General features: G+C 41.8%; 1 protein-coding gene and 1 long non-coding RNA gene across 17 annotated transcripts in view; one reads left to right on the forward strand and one right to left on the reverse strand.

Annotated features, from left to right (window-relative positions):
- Positions 1-20,638, forward strand: part of ZNF385D (zinc finger protein 385D) — a 589,542-nt gene that overhangs the window by 462,409 nt on the left and 106,495 nt on the right. For 10 of the 15 annotated variants that reach the window (XM_083578081.1, XM_083578088.1, XM_083578091.1 and 7 more), the window contains one exon: positions 17,215-17,352. The exons of 3 other annotated variants lie outside the window; for them this stretch is intronic. In XM_083578081.1, coding sequence (XP_083434207.1) covers positions 17,215-17,352 — 138 coding nt within the window. The remainder of the gene's footprint in view (positions 1-17,214; positions 17,353-20,638) is intronic. 2 more of the 15 variants (XM_083578094.1, XM_083578089.1) reach the window with 1 other exon arrangement.
- Positions 11,346-20,638, reverse strand: part of LOC310745624 — a 127,797-nt gene continuing 118,504 nt past the window's right edge. For both annotated transcript variants that reach the window (XR_014540240.1, XR_014540241.1), the window contains 2 exons: positions 13,601-13,698; positions 11,346-12,186 (listed from right to left, as the gene is read on the reverse strand). This is a non-coding gene — a long non-coding RNA (uncharacterized lncRNA). The remainder of the gene's footprint in view (positions 12,187-13,600; positions 13,699-20,638) is intronic.

Consider the following 20,638-nt stretch of genomic DNA (forward strand, 5'->3'; position numbering starts at 1 on the left):
GTTCGATGGAAAGACATTGAACCTTGCACGAATAAATGCACGTCGGTGTGGTACTGATGAAAGAGATGACATATATGAGCAGTAGCAGCATGTGATAAGTGAAATTTCTGACAAAGTTTCTAGGTACAACTGTGTGATGATTTTGGGGACAAACTAAATAAAATAAATGAAGGCCTTCTTTTTTAAAAAATGTTTTTGCTTTGGCAAGCCTATTCAGGCATGTAATTTTATTACATGCAATTGTTTTTAAATTTCTGGTTTTGTGCGTATTTTGAGGGGGGCGGGCTAGGGACGCGGGTGGCGCTGTGGGTAAAACCTCAGCGCCTAGGACTTGCTGATCGTCAGGTCGGCGGTTCGAATCCCCGTGGCGGGGTGCGCTCCCGTTGCTCAGTCCCAGCGCCTGCCAACCTAGCAGTTCGAAAGCACCCCCGGGTGCAAGTAGATAAATAGGGACTGCTCTGGCGGGAAGGTAAACGGCGTTTCCGTGTGCTGCGCTGGCTCGCCAGATGCAGCTTTGTCACGCTGGCCACGTGACCCGGAAGTGTCTCCGGACAGCGCTGGCCCCCGGCCTTTTAAGTGAGATGGGTGCACAACCCTAGAGTCGGACACGACTGGCCCGTATGGGCAGGGGTACCTTTACCTTTACTGAGGGGGGCGGGGAACCCAATGTCACATCAACTTGTTTTTAATGTTTGGTTTTATTGCTACTTAAAAATGAATATTTTAGATTGTTCTTCATAAACTGGTTTTCTGCCCAGTAAGTGGTATATAAAATTTGTTAAATAAAAATAAATTGTCTAGAGAGGGGAATAACTTCCCTCCATTTTCCATGTATGGCATCTAGCAGGGTTGGAGCATAGAGAGAATTATAGATATCACAGCACTGCACTTTCTACTACCGGTAATTATTTACCGGTAGTAGAAAGAGGATTTTTTGTTTTACACAAAGTACTCTGTGCTGTGACAACTATGCAGAGACACTGTTATTGTTTTGGTGAATGTGATAATAGAGGGGGCAGGCATTTGGGCTAGAAGATCAGACCTACAGAGGAGGTGGCGACCACTGTTTTCACCCTTGATTCCGAAATTAATCAGTGTTATGTGGGGGAAACAACGGGCCAGCAAAATGTTTCTCTGGGGATAGTGCAAGCCAGGAGATTTCTCGCACAGCAGCAACTGAGGTAACTTTCAATGATCTTGCCATCTGATTGCATTAAGTAGAGCTTTATGAAGCATTATATAAAAACAGCATGCTAATTAGCAATCTGGTTAGCGGAACATTTGTAGGTGCTATGCGCTTAATTGTATAGTGTATGCGTACCCCCAAGTCATATTTAGAAAGAAATGTTAACAACTCAGCCATTTAAGCTGAAAACTGTAGACTGCTGTGAAAGCCCTGGAGAAGTTTCAGGTTCACGGGTTCAGTAAGAGTTTATCTAGTGGAAAAGAATGAACATTTTACTGTTTCTACTTCTGAATGCGTTTATCTATATGTAGCCCACACAATTTGTTTCCTAACTTTCATCGTAACCTCTCTCTCTCTCTCTCTCTCTCTCTCTCTCTCTCTATATATATATATATATATTAGAGAGAGAGAATGGAGGAGGTGGATTCATTTGCCAAGTACATTTTCAAGATGTTTTAACTCTCCAATGGTTTGACTTCGCCCCTGACGGCGCACTTTTCAATTGTCTCCCGAGACAGGCGGATGCCAATTTAATAGCTTACATTACATTATAGCTGCAAAATCAGATAGTGCATAAAATGCAAATATTTTCCTAATTATAACAGTTAGAGTTAAAGTATCAAAGAAACCCATTTAAATGTATTTTCAGTTGTTGCTTCCCGATATAAATATTTTCACTAGAGAGAATATGCCCTTGTTTCTACTCCTTAATTTCCCAGTGGCTTTTGATACAATTGGCCATGATATCTTCTTGGGCCATATCTGTAGACCTCAAATTGGAGGCACCATGTTGCAGTGGTTTTGATCCTATCTCTGGGGCAGGTTTCAGAGACTGGCATTGTGGGGTTGCTGTTCAGTGGCAAGGCAGTGGAGTCCCACAGGATTCCATCTTGTTCCCAGTGCCGTTTAATGTCTGTATGAAGCTGCTGGGGTAGGTAATTTGGAATGAGATGCCATCAATATGCAGAATGACACCCAGCACTACTTTTCTGAATTACGGGGCTGCAACGTCTGCAGACCAGAACATGGATGCAGTGATGGGCTCAATAAGGGCCAATAACCTGAAGCTGCATCCCAACATGACAAATACTTTGAGTTGGTGCTTCCCAGGTAATCAGGATGGACACTTTTTTGCCTGTTTTCAATGAACAGACATTTGCCTCTTTGCTTAGGCATTTCTACCACCAATTAGATTTTCCTACAGTAAATATTGGGACGCGCATGGCACTGTGGTCTAAACCACTGAGCCTCTTGGGCTTGCTGATGGAAGGTTGGCAGTTCGAATCCCCGTGACGGAGTGAGCTCCCATTGCTCTGTCCCAGCTCCTGCCAATCTAGCAGTTTGAAAGCATGCCAGTGCAAGTAGATAAATAGGTACTGCTGTGGCGGGAAGGTAAATGGTGTTTCTGTGTGCTCTGGTTTCCATCATGTGTTCTGTTACGCCAGAAGCGGTTTAGTCCTGCTTGCCACATGACCCGGAAAACTGTTTGTGGACAAACGCCAGCTCTCTCGGCCTGAAAGTGAGATGAATGCCACAACTCCATAGTCTCCTTTGACTGGACTTAACTGTCCAGGGGTCCTTTACCTTTATCTTTACAGTAAATATTCTCAGAGAGGAAAGAGCTACATGTGCACACTTTGTGCAACATCAAAGCCCTGCTTTGTCTCAGCTTCTCCTTGCTGGGCAACTGGTGAGTGAGGGAGATCCCAAAGAGCCGGATGAAATTAGCCACTATCTTAAGGTTACCAGACGTCCATGTTTCCCGGGGACAGTTCCTGGATTTATACATCAGTCCCCATACAAAATCCATTGAAGTTGAAAAGTGTCCCCGGATTCATTGAAAAAAATCTGTTAACCTTACACTATCTGGATTGTTACCTCCCCCACCCCTGCCTTAGAACCAAATTCCATGTGATGCGCAGGAATTTCATGCAAGGTTTGAGGGAGCATGTTTAACCATTCTGTGGTTATCATGCCAATAGAAATCCCTTCCATGGCTACTATTCCAAGGCTACTATTTGTTTACCACAATACACTATTTAAACCAGTTAAAACAATTCACATCCGCAAGATACAGTGGTTCCAATATATATCACGGGATTAGTCTTACTGAAGTGATGTCACAGAATCTTCTCAAATATGGAATCGAAGCTGAGGCCAAATAAGTTTGTCCCTTCTGTGCATTAAAACAGTGGTACCTCGGGTTACATACTTCAGGTTACATACGCTTCAGGTTACATACTCCGCTAACCCAGAATTATTACCTCGGGTTAAGAACTTTGCTTCAGGATGAGAACAGAAATCATGCAGCAGTGGCGCGGCGGCAGCAGGAGGCCCCATTAGCTAAAGTGGTGCTTCAGGTTAAGAACAGTTTCAGGTTAAGAACAGACCTCCAGAACGAATTAAGTTCTTAACCCGAGGTACCACTGTAGTAGAAAATGGAGAAGATAGAACAGGTTGCTTAAGGGAAGGTTCAAGAGAATCCTTTACATTAGAAGGGGCTTAGTATATTTGATGAAATACTAAAAAGTTGGTGACCTCAGGCTGGGAAGAGGAAAGGTAAAGGTACCCCTGCCCATACGGGCCAGTCGTGTCCGACTCTAGGGTTGTGCGCCCATCTCACTTAAGAGGCCGGGGGCCAGCGCTGTCCGGAGACACTTCCGGGTCACGTGGCCAGCGTGACAAAGCTGCTCTGACGAGCCAGCACCAGCGCAGCACACGGAAACGCCGTTTACCTTCCCGCTATAAAGCGGTACCTATTTATCTACTTGCACTTAGGGGTGCTTTCGAACTGCTAGGTGGGCAGGAGCTGGGACCGAAAGACGGGAGCTCACCCTGCCGCGGGGATTTGAACCGCCGACCATACGATCGGCAAGTCCTAGGCACTGAGGTTTTACCCACAGCGCCACCCACGCCAGGGAAGAGGAAATACATTGGTAAATTCTCAGCTATGGGGTGCTGTAGAAGGGAAGAGTTAAAGGGGACTTTTTATAGAAAGAGCCTAACAGACTTGCATAGGAATGAGGCGATGGCTGGTCCTTTAATAAAAAAAGAGAGAAACTGATAAATTGCTGAGTAACAGCTCATTTAGTCTCTCTCATACTGGAGTCCTTACCGACTAGATACTTTATCATTGTATGCTTATTGCTTTGTTAGCAGCAGACAACACGAGAGCCCAACTGATACAAGTGATATATTTCAATAGACCAGGTTTGGTTGCTAGTGGTGTTGCTAGGTGGATTTTCAGCTGCCCAGAGTATACTTGAAAGGAAGATGGCAGAAGAAGCTGGCATGGCTGTGGATGACTGTTTACTGGGATGGTATGGGGCAGGGCAGGGTGGCAGTGAGGCCAGCGCTGTGCAAGAGCACCAGCCGAAAGCACCAACCACTCCTAGAAGATGGTATCCAAATGTGTTCCCCCAGTGTTTTCTGGAATCAGACTGGACCAGAAACTTTATGGCTGAGAAGTTGTAGTAAAATAACTTGAAGTAAAATTTGAAGGCTACACCTGATTTTCTTTGTCAAAAGAGGTTGTGGGGCTTAGGGTGTTGTTAGGGATGATTGGTGGGTGCTAGAAGAGATACCAGCTCGGGACTCCAGCCAGCTTTACAAGATTTATTAAAGTCCATTATACTATTAACAATCCGGAGCTCTCAAAAGGCATGTCCTCCTCATTCAGTGTCAGTTGCCGAGACTGGCCCCTCCCTTCGTCTTCTCCAGCATAACCACTTCCTGAAACCTCCCCTTTTCCTTCCTCCTTAACGTAAAGAGCGAAGCCCCGGAAGTTGCTCCCCCCCTCCCTGATTCATTGCTTCCTGACAACCCTTCGTCATCCTCCCTCTCTGACGAGGTGCAGCTGCTCATTATCGGAGGCTGCTCTCTGTATTTCCCCAGCATTTCCCCCTTCTCAGCCCCCAGTTCCCTGACAGGTGTTTACGTACTTTTATTTTATTTTATTTATTAAATTTGTTTACCGCCCTATACCCACAGGTCTCAGGGCGGTTCACAGCATAAAATCGGCTTTAAAATATTTTCTTCTATAGCAGCAGAGAATGCCAGAGTGACATTGCAACAATGGCTTTCTGCTGTAGTGTTTACTCAGCTGTGGATTGGGAATCTGGAACCTGTGGTCCTCCACAAGCACCTTTCACCGTCCCTGACTATGCTGTCAAACAACATTTCGAGGGACACATGATCCCCATTCCTCTTGCAGATGGATAATATGTGGTGGGAGGGCAGTAGAAAAACAGAAAATATTTACGTCCAACCATGGTTGCAGCAAGCAATAAAACAAGCAACTATCAGATTCTGGCTTAGACACGTTTATATGATTTCTGAGTTAACTGAAAGGAGGGAATAATACGACACTTCCCCTCAAGTAGGTGTAGTGTCCTTCAAAGTAGATGAGATTCTGCCAATATTTTCTGGTTCCAGGAAGGAATGGCTGTGACAAAATGCAGTGTGGTGACTTCAATTTACTCTAAATCAGCATTTCTTTTTTATAGGTGTATGTGGTAATAGAAAATCATTGCCAATATTTTTTTAACTTGGAAGCAAAAAGCCCCAACCTCTGTGAGTTGAGGATCATTGGGCCAAGGCTATAATTTTTATAGAGCTGTTACAGAGAATAGATATATTTTTTACCTCTGAATGTTCCTTTTAAGGGGAAAGGAAAGGTTTAGAGGTCCCAGTGAGTTGGCTGGAGACTTTGTCTTTTTGATTAGCAAAGACAGTCAAATTAAATCTTATTTTGCTGCATTCCTAGGCAATGTTGCAGGTGCATCTCTATAACGTCAGATTATATTCCAAAAAGTTGAGGAAATTTTTGCTATTGGATCATGTACTCAGAGCTGGCCATATTTTAAGAAAAAAGCATCTTGCTTTACTTATGCTTGCTGTCTCTTATTACTTGTGGTTCTCCACAATTACCCAGGCAATTTAATAAAAGCTTACAGGATTATTTTAACAGGAAGTTAAGAAAAGGCTAGCAAAACAAAATGCTGTCATTTAAAACATTTCATTTAACAATTCAATCAATGTGACTCAATCAAGATTAAAACTTTCAAGCATGTTTATTTTATTTTCAAAATAACTTTCACAGCAGGTTTTGAATTTAGTACTTTGTTTCTGAACGACAACAACAACAAAAAGTTTGGAAAGTAAGATTAAGCTCTTTTCTAAAATTTAATAGAAGATAGCCCTTAAGTTTCTAGTGCTAGTTCAAATAGTTCTGCGTCTTGGGACTAGATGGAAATAAATCAGCTTTCCCTATTATTTGCAAAGTTGTAGGGGGATATTGGGGAAGGTAAATGACAGATTAGTTTATGATTCCTTTCCATCTCCTTCTTTCTGTATCTCAGTCTATGTGTGACGGGGCTGGGGAGAGGGAGAATCAGTCAAGACACTAAATCTTTTCAAAAAAGCAAATGGGTTAAAAAATAAACAAAATGAAGACTTAAATTTCCTGGCCTCACCACAACCTCTGCTAGACCACCTCATCTTTACGTATGCATGCCTACTCAGGGGATTGTATCTGGTTAATGTAGTTCCTGGAAGATTGTGGGTGGGCTGAGGCATAGCCGCCGGGGAAATGAGGCAAAAATGGCCTTGTTAATCTGACCTACTCTGGTCTACCACTGCAAAAAGGCCGATGTGGTTGTTGTTGGTTGGTGTGTTTTTCTTGTTTTCTTACCCTTCCTGGAATTGGTTGGGGACAAACAGGACTAAATCCCTGTCCAATATACACTGGACCACCAAGTCAGTACCTCTTGCCTCAATTTCTGATAACTGACTACCTGTGGACCTATGTAGAGCAGGTGGGCTTAGCCTCACAGTTATATGCTTTGAATTGCTGAACATGAGGCTGCCTTTGAAGGCGGTTTGTAAAGTTGAGTTGGTACAGAATGCAGCAACTAGAAAACTTTGGGGAATACTCATTATGTACAGTGGTACCTCAGGTTAAGTATTTAATTCGTTCCGGAGGTCCGTTCTTAACCTGAAACTGTTCTTAACCTGAGGTACCACTTTAGCTAATGGGGCCTCCGCCGGAGCACGATTTCTGTTCTCACCCTGAAGCAAAGTTCTTAACCCGAGGTACTATTTCTGGTTTAGCGGAGTCTGTAATCTGAAGCGTATGTAACCTGAAGCGTATGTAACCCGAGGTACCACTGTACTGCTTACATTAACTGCCTAGGCATTTCTACCCCAATTTCAGATGCTGATCTTTACCTCTAAAACCATGCACTTTACAGTGAGTGTGGCATAGTTGGGTAGTGTGTTGGACTAAGACCCGGGAGACCAGGGTTCAAATCACTACTTAGCTTATTGGATGAACTGTCTTCCAGTTTCTTGATAGTTTTATTTCTCTGACAAAAGGCCTTTTTCTTCTCTCATTCTCAGAACACTTTTAATTTTTAATTTTAATTTTTTACATCATCATAATTTGGCTATGTGTGTTGAGCTTACCTCCTCAGTTCACAGTGGCTGAAGGTGGTGCATGTGTTTCTTTCCATTAAGTCTTACTGTAAAGGCCTTCAGTAACTTGAGTAGGGGGGAAATGAATTGAAGGACTGTGGATTTAGACTTGGGCATGAGAAAGAATCATAGTCATATTTTTATGTGGTTTTTTAATATATAAAAAATTCTTAGAATTTATGCATAAGACTCTTCCAGTTATCTCTTCCTGCCTTCTACATGTGCTAGGAGGCATGGCACAATGGGAAGTGAGATTAACTAGCTCTCTGTAAGTTGTAGCATCCTGTACAATAATAGCACAATCACTTTCTGTGCACTGGATGTCCCTTGGGTGCTCGCTTTGCATGCAAAACGTTCTCACCAAGTTAATTAAATGAAGTGCTCTTCAGATTTGTCAAATCTTGATGAGTGAAAATGCTTAAATTTTTTTTAATAAAGCATTTAAGTAATGTTTTAATCAGCTGGAGTTTACAGCTTTTGTTTTAATAGTGCCTGGCTGGAAAAGATCAATGGTTATTTTATTCTGTAAAATCTTTACTGGATGGCATAATAAGCATCAGTCTTAAAATCTGCAGTTTAAATATGGATGGCGGTTATTAACCTGTTCTTTAAAAGCTGCAATTAGTCAAAAGCAACCGCTTAAAGAAATGACTTAATTACTCCAAGCAGAAAGGTTAAAAGAGTAAAAACTGGGGTGGAGGTGAGTGGGAAACCACAATGCAGTTGTTGCTGAGACAAGCATATGCACAGTCTATTTTTTATTTTTGTAAAAAAAGGAAAAAGTGGATGTTCTTTATGCTTTACAGTTTAATTTGTATAAATATAATTGTTTGTGGACTATAAACGTCCAGAGACCGCACAGAAATAGCTTAGGGGGCCACAGTCCTAGCCTGAACAGGGGGTGGTGGCAAGTCATTCAGGACCATTCTTATTTACCAATTTCTCTGTGGCCAGGGGAGGCCCAGGTTAAACGGGATACCATCCAGAAAACCTCTTTCATTGCATTCAGATGATTGTGCAAAACTCCAGGACTTCTCACTCTTTCTCATTTCACACGGGAAGTCCTTATTTTGTGTCAGATGCTAATACAAGAATATAAGAGCTAGCTGGATCATGTGGTCCGGCATGCTGTTTTCGCAGTGGCTGAACTCGCCCCTCTGTTTCAGGAGTGGCTTGTCAAGAGATGGGGTGGCATGTTTTTTGATTCTAAAGTTAAACTATACAGTGGTACCTCAGGTTAAGTACTTAATTCATTCTGGAGGTCCGTTCTTAACCTGAAAACTGTTATTAACCTGAAGCACCACTTTAGCTAATGGGGCCTCCTGCTGCTGCCACGCCACCAGAGTACAATTTCTGTTCTCATGCTGAAGCAAAGTTCTTAGCCTGAGGTAATATTTCTGGGTTAGCGGAGTCTGTAACCTGAAGTGTATGTAACCTGAAGCGTATGTAACCTGAGGTACCACTGTACCTGAGATGCTCACTGCATTGCCCTCTGGTTTAGGGCTTATGTGACATCAAGGCAGTGGCGTAGTGTGGGGGTGCAGGGGGGGCCGGCCGCACCGGGCGCAACATCTGGGGGTTAGGGCAAATCCACGGGTTAGGGGGCGCAAATCCATGGGTTAGGGGGCGCAAATTACTTGCCCCGGGTGCTGACAACCCACGCTATGCCACTGCATCAAGGCCCCTTCAGCAGAAACCCTAAGTCCCAAAATCAAGCACATGGACTTTGGAGTTCTAGTAAATAGCAAAGTAGATCCTGCAAGCCCAGAATCTGCCCACCTCTGAGAGAGATATGCCTGAGATGTGTATTAGTCTGCATCTCAAAATTACTTGAAATATTTAAGCGTCTTCTCTTCCCACTAGCATGATCTGTGGTTGTTTGAGTTCCTCAAGTGACACATCGTTAGGAACACATTCATCTTGAGTCCCTTCCTGGTGTGAACTAAATAAAATATGTCTGTATTGTCTACCCTGCAGCGATCATATGTACACAGCGGGAGACAGACATATATAATAGAAGAGAAATTTAGAATTCCAGACCTTGTATAACTCAGTTCACACAAAAAAATTGAAGAATCAGATACAGGTATCCAAGTACAGAATGCCAATAGTGAAGGGTGTGTGTGTGTAAATCACTGATTAACTCTTTAAAATTAATCAAAGTGGAGTCTGGATTATTCCCTTATTGTCACTTCCATGTACAGTGGTACCTCGGGTTAAGAACTTAATTCGTTCTGGAGGTCCATTCTTAACCTGAAACTGTTCTTAACCTGAAGCACCACTTTAGCTAATGGGACCTCCTGCTGCCACTGCGCTGCCGCTGCACGATTTCTGTTCTCATACTGAAGCAAAGTTCTTAACCCAAGGTACTATTTCTGGGTTAGCGGAGTCTGTAACCTGAAGCGTCTGTAACCCGAGGTACCACTGTATTTAAAATGCTAAAATGTGGTGATTGATATTGATAGTGAAGCAGTTCATGATAGGTGATCTAAATGGTGACATACTTTATTAAAATCAGATTGTATTTAGAATACATTATTTACATTATTTGATTATTAGCTATATATATTTGAACTTTTAGTAGGTTTTGTGTTGTACTTTTCATAGTAACATTTCAGAGGGTTTTTCATTTTCATTTTAAATATGAGAAGCAATGGCTGCTTCCCACCTATATTCAGTGCTATTTTTCTAGAAAAAACAGGTGCCAGAGCTCACTATGAACTTCTCCCTTGTTCTCTTAGAATGGTGATGGTGCCAGCCTGAAAGTTGCCAGAATTGAGTTCTGGCTGGGGGGGGGAAAAAACAAGCTTGCCTATATCACAGATATTTCTATTAGCACTGAATCCACACAGTAGTTGTAAACATTCTGTATCAATCGTAACATATGTAATTTCTGTACCTGCCCTTTATATGTTTTCTACCCGGCACCCTCTTAAGTTTTTTACTACCATGGCTTCCAAGCACATTTTGAAGGGAGGGAAAGTAATCATTGCAATGACATTTATAGAAAAGCAATTTGGCTACACCTGTGAGACAAACTGCTATGGTGGCATTTACATAAGGTCGTTCCATCTCATAGCCATGGAATACAAACAATAGGGTATTCTGAAGATTTATTTATAAAGAATAATTTGGTTGTGTGCTTCTAGTGATAGCACCCTGGATACTTTTTCAAGTACAATTCAAAGAGCTGATGACATAGTTGAAATGACACCTTTGATACTGTTACTTGCAGGGTGTACCCAGGCAATGTGCTGCTTTAAAGTGACATGCATTCACTGAGGATAAAACCCGAATAAAATTCGAAATGAACCCTGCTGCTGTCTGTAGAATTCAGATAAGATTTATAGAGATATACAAAACATTTATATTACTTCAAAGATGCAAAGAAGTTGCCAATCATCTAATGTAGAAAAATGTAATTTATTAAAACTGCTATTAAAGGTAAAGGTAAAGGGACCCCTGACCGTTAGATACAGTCATGACCGACTCTGGGGTTGTGGCACTCATCTCGCTCTATAGGGAGCCAGCGTACAGCTTCCAGGTCATGTGGCCAGCATGACTAAGCCGCTTCTGGCAAACCAGAGCAGCGCACGGAAATGCCGTTTACCTTCGCGCCGGAGTGGTACCTATTTATCTCCTTGCACTTTGACGGGCTTTCAAACTGCTAGGTTGGCAAGAGCAGGGACCGAGCAACGGGAGCTCACCCCGTCGTGGGGATTTGAACCGCCGATCTTCCGATCGGCATGCCCTAGTCTCTGTGGTTTAACCCACAGCGCCACCCGCATCCCAAAACTGCTATTAGTTTCCTAATAGTAATTAGATGGGAGGTGAGTTAGTGTGGTCTAGTCACTAGGGTTACTAGTCACTAGGGAGCTATGATTAGGGAGATCTGGAGGCAAATCTCCAGTCAGCCCTGAAACTCAGCCATGGCCTGTTGCTGGCATCCTTCTGTATCAAGAGACAATGGAGTGTTCCTCAGGGGTAAAGTTAAACTGCTATGTTAGCAGCACTGAAGTGACCTCCCTGGGGCGCAAGCCTGGGCAATGTGTAGGAAGGTCCTGGGGTGCCCAGATGGCAAGACCCTCCTCTCAGCCTTGCTGATGTGGTCCAAAGCATACAAGGTGTACAAGACACCATCCAACTGTCTTAGGGACTCCACTCTGGATTTGTGTAGGGTTTGCTCTTTAGCCTTTTCTTCTCCCTATCCTGCAAGGCAGCAGAGGATTAGGGTCAGAGTTTCCCTTCTCTTGGATGGGCTACTTTCCCAGGTTGCTAAATTTGTATACTGCTCTTCATCTGTAGATCTCAGGGCATAGAAATACAAGATAAAAACACAAAATACATAATAAAAAACAAGGACAAGACAAACCAATAGCCCCCTCCCCTTGCCCACTCTCTTTAACGTACCTCAGAGTTCTTGTGAGGATAAAATGTATGTCATCAGCTCACTGGAGCATGGGTATATAATACATGAAATAAGAGTTTTTCAGCATGCCAGTATTGGTGCCAATGTTGCTAAGATTCTGAAATGAAAAGAAAAGGCAAAGGAACACTGCCAAATCCAATCATAGCAGTGTTGTCCAACACACTGCAGCATTGGAACAGGGTTGCATAGGCAGTATAAGGTAACATAAAAGAGAAATGTCTAAAGGATTAAAAAAAAGGAAACACACACAATAAAGTAGATCCAGAGAAAGAAAAGCATAGGATGAAGATGGACAGACATTTTCTGTAGTGTCAGAATTTGGGTAAGCAGTTTTAAACCATATTTTCCTGGTTTTAGCATCATGAGAAACTGTGGTTCAGCATTCCACAATATATTCCTCAAAGATAGCCATGTGGCTCAGGAGAGGGTGACAGAATGTGTGCTCCTACAGATTGCTTGCCCCCACCTGCTGCTCCTCTCACTGCTGCTCTCTCCTTCCTTCCACCTCACTATGTGTCAGAGGCGGCCACAGGTATTCCATGCATCGTGCTGAGAAAGGGGTCCTTTCTGAGAGAGACGTTAAGGGCAAGATCACCCAAAGTGCCAGCACCACTTTGCAACAATGGTGGCAAATTCCTGTAAAGGACCAACCAAGTTTAAAGATCCTTGGGAGCAACGCAGCGCCCCTGGTGGAGAGGAAGCAGCAGTTAGAGGAGCGGGAGGACTGGGAGAAGGACCAACAGTTCTGGGAGGCAGTGAATGTTTGCTGTCTAAGGCAAGCCCAGTGTTGTTTCCTGGGTCTGCAGATAGGTGTACCAATGAAGGAGGGGAGGGGTGGAGGGGAGTGCATGGCCAGAAATCATGGACAATTTTTTTTAGATCTAAACCAGATTATGCACTGTGTACAGAAGCATTTGTTCTCAGAGCAGAAAAACCACTTCGGCCATGCTTAGATGGACACCAGTTACCCCTAGACTTTTATTTTCAAGCCAATGAGTTGCTCTAATAGAAATGGCTTATATACAGTGGTACCTCTGGATACGAACGGGATCTGTTCCGGAGCCCCGTTCGCATCCTGAAGTAAACGTAAGATGCGACTGCGTGTCTGCGCATGCGCGGGTCGCGTTTCGCCGCTTCTGCACATGCGCATAATTTCATTTTGAGCGTCTGCGTCTGTGCATGCGTGAGCGGCAAAACCCAGAAGTAACACACTCCATTACTTCCGGGTCGCCGTGGAGAGCAACCCAAAAATATTCATCCCGAAGCTACTTCAACCCGAAGTATGACTGTAATTGTTTTGAAATGGCTGTTTCCCCACTTGTGCATGACTTGGTGTCTTCCTTTTTGCACCCCTTTGTATAATGATCCTGTGTAGATGTAGCTCTTGGTTTCAGCCAGTTGTGGGTATGGGTGAACGATACTTGTAAATCTAGAAGCTATCCCAATCTGTTTAGAAGGTGTATTTCAATACTCTGATTTCATGCAGTGCCTTGGGGGCCAAGGAGGCATACCTGTATATAAATATAAGTCCAGAAGAAGTAGCTCCAGATGTCTTTCCCTCCTCAAACTTGATGAAAGTAAGTCTTCAATAGCAATAGTCCACAGATCTCTGTTGGTAAAACAATGTCAGAGCATAATCAGCAATTCAGAAAACTCAGGTGGACAATCTTAACTTGTTTCCTTGTCCACTCTTGAACTACCCTAGCACCCCTCCCTTTAGACATCAAAAGGTACAGCTAGATGAGTGGCTTAGAGGTTAATGGTGAAACAGAGTGCTGTTTCTTTAACTTCTCTCAACCAAGGGGCAAGGCTTCTTCAGTCATAAAGTCTGAGTAAACATATGAAGGCTCAGTAGGGTTCTGTGTCATTCTGTTCTCTTGGAACCATCCTGGTTTCTGTATATTTTGATTCTCCCACCTGATTTCCATCAGTCTACTGACTTGCTACCTTCTTCAATGTATATGTCCAATGTATTAGGTATCTTTGCAGTTGATAACTGAAGCCCCAGGTGAAACACCTGTGGGCCCCACTCCTCCATGACAGGCAGCAGTAGTATGCGGTATTTTAAGTCAGTCCATTCAGTTCACAGTGTGTATATATTTACATGATTTAACATACCCAAGTGAATAATGCCTGGATTTCTTGCTCTGTTGGAAATACGGCAATCTTAGTTCTATGAGTCAACAAAACTGAATCACCTCCTGTGGGCTGTGGCTGTTGTGAGGAACAAAGGGGGGTGGATTGTAAATGACTATGTAGACTAAAATAGTGCTGTAAAATTATTCATATTGGTTTAAGAAGTGCCTTAATTATGTTATATTTATGAAAGCTCAGGTAACAAATTACACCTTTGCTTACAAAGCCATACAAAATTCCGGGTATGTGCAAGTTCAGCCATGGCTTTGGATAAAAGAAGGGAAAACCTGCTGGAACTTAAGCCATTCTATTTGGTATTGCAGGAAAGTAAATGCAATGTGACACATTTGGAAGAAACTTTTTTCTGCCTTCTTCTGCCCAATCTGTTCATTGTTGTTGTTGGAGGAATGTTGGCTTGAAATCTAATTCCTTTTTTTTTTGTCTAATCTCCAGAGGCAAAAATATGAAATTATTCCACTTGTTCTTGGAACTTATCTCAAAACTGCACAAATAGAGCTCCATTTTTTTCTTTGGGAGAAGAAAAAGAGTTGCTTTTTACAAAGAGAATGAAAAAATATTGAAAAGAATAATAAAAACAGCTTCTTGGATATAAAGTGGTTGTTGTGTACCCCAGAACAAAGGATCATACAATTGTTGTGGTCTTGAATACATTGACTTTTGAAAAAAGGAAAGCACCCAAAGAAATAAGTAGGAAATCCCTAGTAAACAGCACAGAGCAAAATGTTCAAAGTGTGTAAGTGCCTAGCAGTTATGAGCAATGATGAAAACCAGTGGGATTTTAGGGAGCAGACAACTGGTGGCTCACTTTGAAAATGTTATTTAGCCTATTGCTAAGATTACTGCTTTTAATCTTCCTCAGCAAGGCAAACACTCATTCGAGCAAATGGAGGTTGTGCTAACAAAGCCCTCTAAGTATCACAGTCTCCAACTGTGTAAAAGTGGAAGTTATAAAAATGCAGATTGTTCTTACTAAGAGCAGGACCTGAAATACAATGCTGCATGTATTTGTAGTACACAAACCTGCAACATTTCTCCCATGAAACTAGGGACGTCCTCCCCCTCCCCCTCCTCTTCTTCTATTTATTAATACTCCACCTATTTGATTGGGTTGCCCCAGCCACTCTGGGAGGCTTCCAACATATATTAAAACATTATAAAACATTGAACACTTATAAACTTAAAAACTTCCCTATACAAGGCTGCCTATCTCCTTGGCTCAGGGTCGCATAACTCCATAGGCTCCAACGAAAATCAGGACGCCCTAAGGAAAATGGGACATTCCGGGATAAAATCAGAAACTGGGACGGTTTCTATAAATCCGGGGCTGTCCCTGGAAAATAGGGACACTTGGAGGGTCTGAGACCTCTGTTTCAGAAAAGTCAGGCCTGCCAACTGAAACGAGAGACTGCTTCAACTGAGCAAGAGAGTGAATGTTGTTTGTTCACAGTATTTTTGTTGGCATTGAAAGGGCTGCATGTATCCCACTCAACTGTGAACAGTCTATGAACAGTTTTGCTCCTTTCATGAATACCTCAAAATGCACAAAATGGATGCATGTTTTGCATGGGAGTGCTAAAATGTTCAGGAAAAGCAATCCTTTCCCATATCCATTTTGCCTCAGTTCTATTGACTTTTAGTACTTATTCCCCATTTCACATTGACCATCTATTCACATTCTCTGTGTTCTTGCCCATCACATCCAGGACACAGATGGATTAATAGTTCAGCATTTCAAGAGCCTGAATGGTAGATGCTGAACAGATTGTAATGTAATAAATAAATGCTAATATATTTTACTCTGTTAGCAAAATATGCAATCCAATATTGAGGGTGTGGACTTTGTTTTTCCATTTGTGAGCATAATCTACATGCTTATGGTTAAAACATGAAGGCTTAACTTGTTGAAATGCCATAATTCAACAGTAAGGGCTTCTCTAATGGATATAGTATTAGCCACAGATAGTTAAAAATGACACTGAGAATGCATTCAAAATTCAAAGAAACAAATATAAATGAACGTGTGACTATATAATGTTCAAAATGAATCTGCTATATTTATATAACTGCATTAAAACATTCATATTGGTTGACTTGTCAACACATAAATCTGTGTTATGCTGTAGGGTACTTTAAAGTTAGGTGTAGAGTTTCCATTGTGATCTCTACTTAATTTTAAGCCAGCTATAAGCCAGCTACGTTTGTCTTTTTATAGTGGGAGATTGTTAATCATATTTGCATCAAAGTACAATACCTTTCTTAAAGAATCATACAGTGGAGTCCTTAAGTTGTATTCAAATATAATACAGTAAATATGCAAAGGCAATATGGACACAAAGTCTTGCAGTCATAATGTCAAAAAGCATCACCTCTGCCATCTGCCTTGCAAATATTTCTCTCTCTCCTCCTCCCCAACCCCACAGGATTAGATTAGGAGAATGACAGGGCCTATTCACTGTCATGTAATAGAGTTGAGTAACTCTTGAATTAAAGTTATTCTTCCACAAACAAGCATTACAAACTGGGAGATAAATGGGATGTTTCTGACATTTTCCCAGAAGTGCATTTAAAACATAGAGAGATGTGTTTTTTCCTCATATGTTGTTGTCTAAACAAAGCTTTGTTAAAGTGTGTCTTTCAGAGAATGAAATCCTTTTAAGACAAGGAATATTTTGTAGACTTATAAGTTAGCACATCAAGTAAGGAACTACAGAATGGGATTTATTAGAGGAAATAAACTGGTGTGCAGTTTATCATTGAAGAAAGGATTGTGGAAATACCATACAATGTGTACGCTTTATTAATGAATGCACAACATTTCATCAGAAAGTACATCCCCTTTTCCAACTCTTTAGATTACAATTAGATGGAGGAAACAGGCATTCTCATGATACAGATTTTTATTTTTCATTCACTGTGTTTCAGAGTTCCGGGAATTTGTGTTCCAACTTTTCTTCCCTTTTCTATATAGTTTCAGAACAAGAACATGCACATCTCTTGGCCACAGTTCTGCAGCTCAGTTTTGTCCAAAAAAATGCCAGGGCTGGCTCTCTGTAGAGAAGATTCAAAAGAGGTAGGGACTAATTTTGGAAGTCTGCTGATTGGAGAAGTAAGTCTGCTTCCTCTGAACAATGTTGTTCTATTTGTAGCTATTAAATAGTCATTGACAGACCCATTTTCCATGAACTTGTCTCAACCTTTTTAAAGCTCGCTGTGGCCATCACAACTTCCTGTGGAAATGAAGTCCTCAAATTAATTATTGTCTACATTAAGAAATCAAGCACCCGATCAAAAACCTGCTTATCTGTCAATTGAAGTAGAGGAAATTATTGGTCCTGTTCCATTGTCTTTGATGGCACTGGGTCTGCATGAGGAGCCTAGGGTTAAGACATACTTATGCAGATATTTTAACAGCCTTAGTCTCTACAGTCCTATAAGTAATGGAGTTTTTTTGCCTTGTTGAAAGCAGCATTGCTATAATCAGAGGAAGCTGGAGCTTAGCAGACTCTGCATGCCTTCTTTTAGCTGAATACTCTACAGCAAGCTACCTTTTTAACAGGATATCATCTCCTGACAATTTACTGCTTATATATATTTATACCCTGCTTTAGAGTGATTTATTCAGTGTGGGAAGAAATAGCCGCAGCCAGGTTTTATGTGCTGCACTAATCTGTGTCAGAATAGCTGAACTAAAAGGCCAATGTAGGTCAGAAACGAAAGGGAAAGAATCATAAAACATATTCAAGGATGATGTGACACCTATCAGATCTTTATATTACCAAATAATTAATGATATGTAAAGAGAATGGCTGAAATTATGTTAGTTATTCTTTCACCCTCAAAACTCTATAATTTTGGGCACTGATGAAATTCAGGACAGCCTAAATTTATGGTTTGGAATAGGTAAGAGGAAGCATTCCTTATGTTAGACAAAATTAGCTGCAAAAGAATCTGAGGAACATTGGGATTATAGTGGGATTACAGTGGTACCTCGGGTTACAGACGCTTCAGGTTACAGACTCCGCTAACCCAGAAATAGTACCTCAGGTTAAGAACTTTGCTTCAGGATGAGAACAGAAATCGCACGGCGGCAGTGGGAGGCCCCATTAGCTAAAGTGGTACCTCAGGTTAAGAACAGTTTCAGGTTAAGAATGGATCTCCAGAACGAATTTAGTGCTTAACCAGAGGTACCACTGTATAGACTCTCGAAGCAAGAAGGGCCAATAAATTTATCCAGTGGGTTAAAGGAAAGGCTAATATTCAGGGCCACTTGTCCTTGTGATGTGCAAGAGAAATTGCTTTGAATCACAATATGATGATCGGTGAGACCTGAACTCTGTCGTTAACACTGAGTACCTCATGCTTGATCATGTGTTTGGTACCAATGGGTCTAAACAAGACTAATGGTAAAGTGCCTGTGGCAACCCTTCAAAGCCTGTTGAAGATCTTTTTTTTATTATTCAGACAGACAGGCCTTCCCAAAGAGCTGGTACCAGCTGTGCCTATGTCAGTTTTGCAAAACAGCAGAATAATATTTTATATTGTTTTTACAGTATAGGCTTTTCCCATCATCCTTGATTTTATAAAACGGTTGTACTTAATCTTCAGTTTTAAAAAATATGAAGCAAGCATTTTTGCAAATAATAAATATGAGGAGCAATATAGAGTAATATAGTAATGTAGAGTATATTATAGTAATATAATACTGTATAGAGTAATTTGATACGAGAATACACCCTGTTTTTTAAGTCTTTTTATCCGTAATATGCTAAAAATGGCAACAGCCCCCTCAAAATAACCTTCCATTTGGAGATCAACTGGAAACTTCAGCATGTTGATTCCATGTGGGAGCCATAATATGAAGCACCAGTTACCGTGTGGATCTTTCACTTTGTGTAGGGGGATTCCTCAAAATTAACATAGTCTGCAATCCTGAACCAGGGACTCGATGGAACCTCATTCTGAGAATTACACTGTTAAGGGTGCTTTATTTTGTAGCTGTAGCTTGCATAAGTCACCAGTTATAGATTGCCACTGCAACCATAATACTGCAAGAAAGTATTGCCCATAAGTATTGTGTTGAGGTTCTGGGAAGGGCTTTCCCATAAATTAATAGCTTTAATCACCATGGTTTATTGTGATGGGAATGAGTGTAGTCTCACTGCAGACCCATGCACTTCCTCCTCCTCTGCAGGCACAACTGCACAGAGGTGATAAGAAGCTTAATCTTCTGAGTTTGAGCTAATCAGTTTCACATCGTGTCCAAGCGCTTACCTATGGTTTATTGAAGCAAGGCAGTCTCGTAAACCAGGATTCAAAGCTCTCTTGTTTCAACCAAATCATGGTCAATAAGAACCAGGTTTTTTTGTTCAGGTAGGTAGCCGTGTTGGCTGAGGCAATCAAAATAAATATATATATATTTAAAATTGTCCAGTAGCACCTTAAATACCAACTAAGTTTGTTCTGGGTATAAGCTTTCATGGTTCAGTTGATATGGCAAGTTGTGATAAATCCAAAAAGAACATCCCTATGGCTATATTAGAGAAGGGGAGGACATGATCCCATGGAATGGGGAAGATCAGGGTGGTAAACTATGGTTTATTGTAATATCCAGACATGGATTTACATGTTATAGTTTTAGAGCAAATTGCAGGAACGCTCCCATGACTTGGAAAGCATAATCCCAGAAGTCTAAGTATACCAGAGCTGATGGCTACAGCTGCCTGATTTCATCAGTGTCGCTTATAGCTAAGCTACTGGCAAAGCTTGCTCTTCCATGTATATGGCCTTCCCTCGGAGCAACTTTGGCTATTTTTGAAACAGATATCCAACACCTTTTTAAATATTAATTAAAAATATTGTAGTGACAAGTCAAAGCATGAGAGAAGCTCTGAAAAGCCAGAACTGAAAACTCATGGGAACCAATGGGAGGCTCTCTCTGTTGCCTGAAGCATAACATTATAACTGGCTGCAAAATAGCAAGAGGAGAGAACTTTAAAAAATTGAAATAGACTTGGGAATTGCTCCTGTGGCCTTGTCCCTAACACTGAAGCTAATGAAATAGCTCTTGGTTATGCTCAGCACTCTGTGTACATTATAGCACTCTTGTACACCGCAGAAGGGACGCGGGTGGCGCTGTTGGTTAAACCACTGAGCCTAGGACTTGCCAATCAGAAGGTCGGCAGTTCGAATCCCCATGACAGGGTGAGCTCCCGTTGCTCGGTCCCTGCTCCTGCCAAACTAGCAGTTCGAAAGCACGTCAAAGTGCAAGTAGATAAATAGGTACCTCTCCGGCGGAAAGGTAAACGGCGTTTTCGTGCACTGCTCTGGTTCGCCAGAAGCGGCTTAGTCATGCTGGCCACATGACCCAGAAGCTGTACGCCAGCTCCCTCGGC

The sequence above is a fragment of the Podarcis filfolensis genome, assembly GCF_964270895.1.
Source record: "Podarcis filfolensis genome assembly, chromosome: 12".
Classification (NCBI taxonomy): Eukaryota; Metazoa; Chordata; class Lepidosauria; order Squamata; family Lacertidae; genus Podarcis; species Podarcis filfolensis.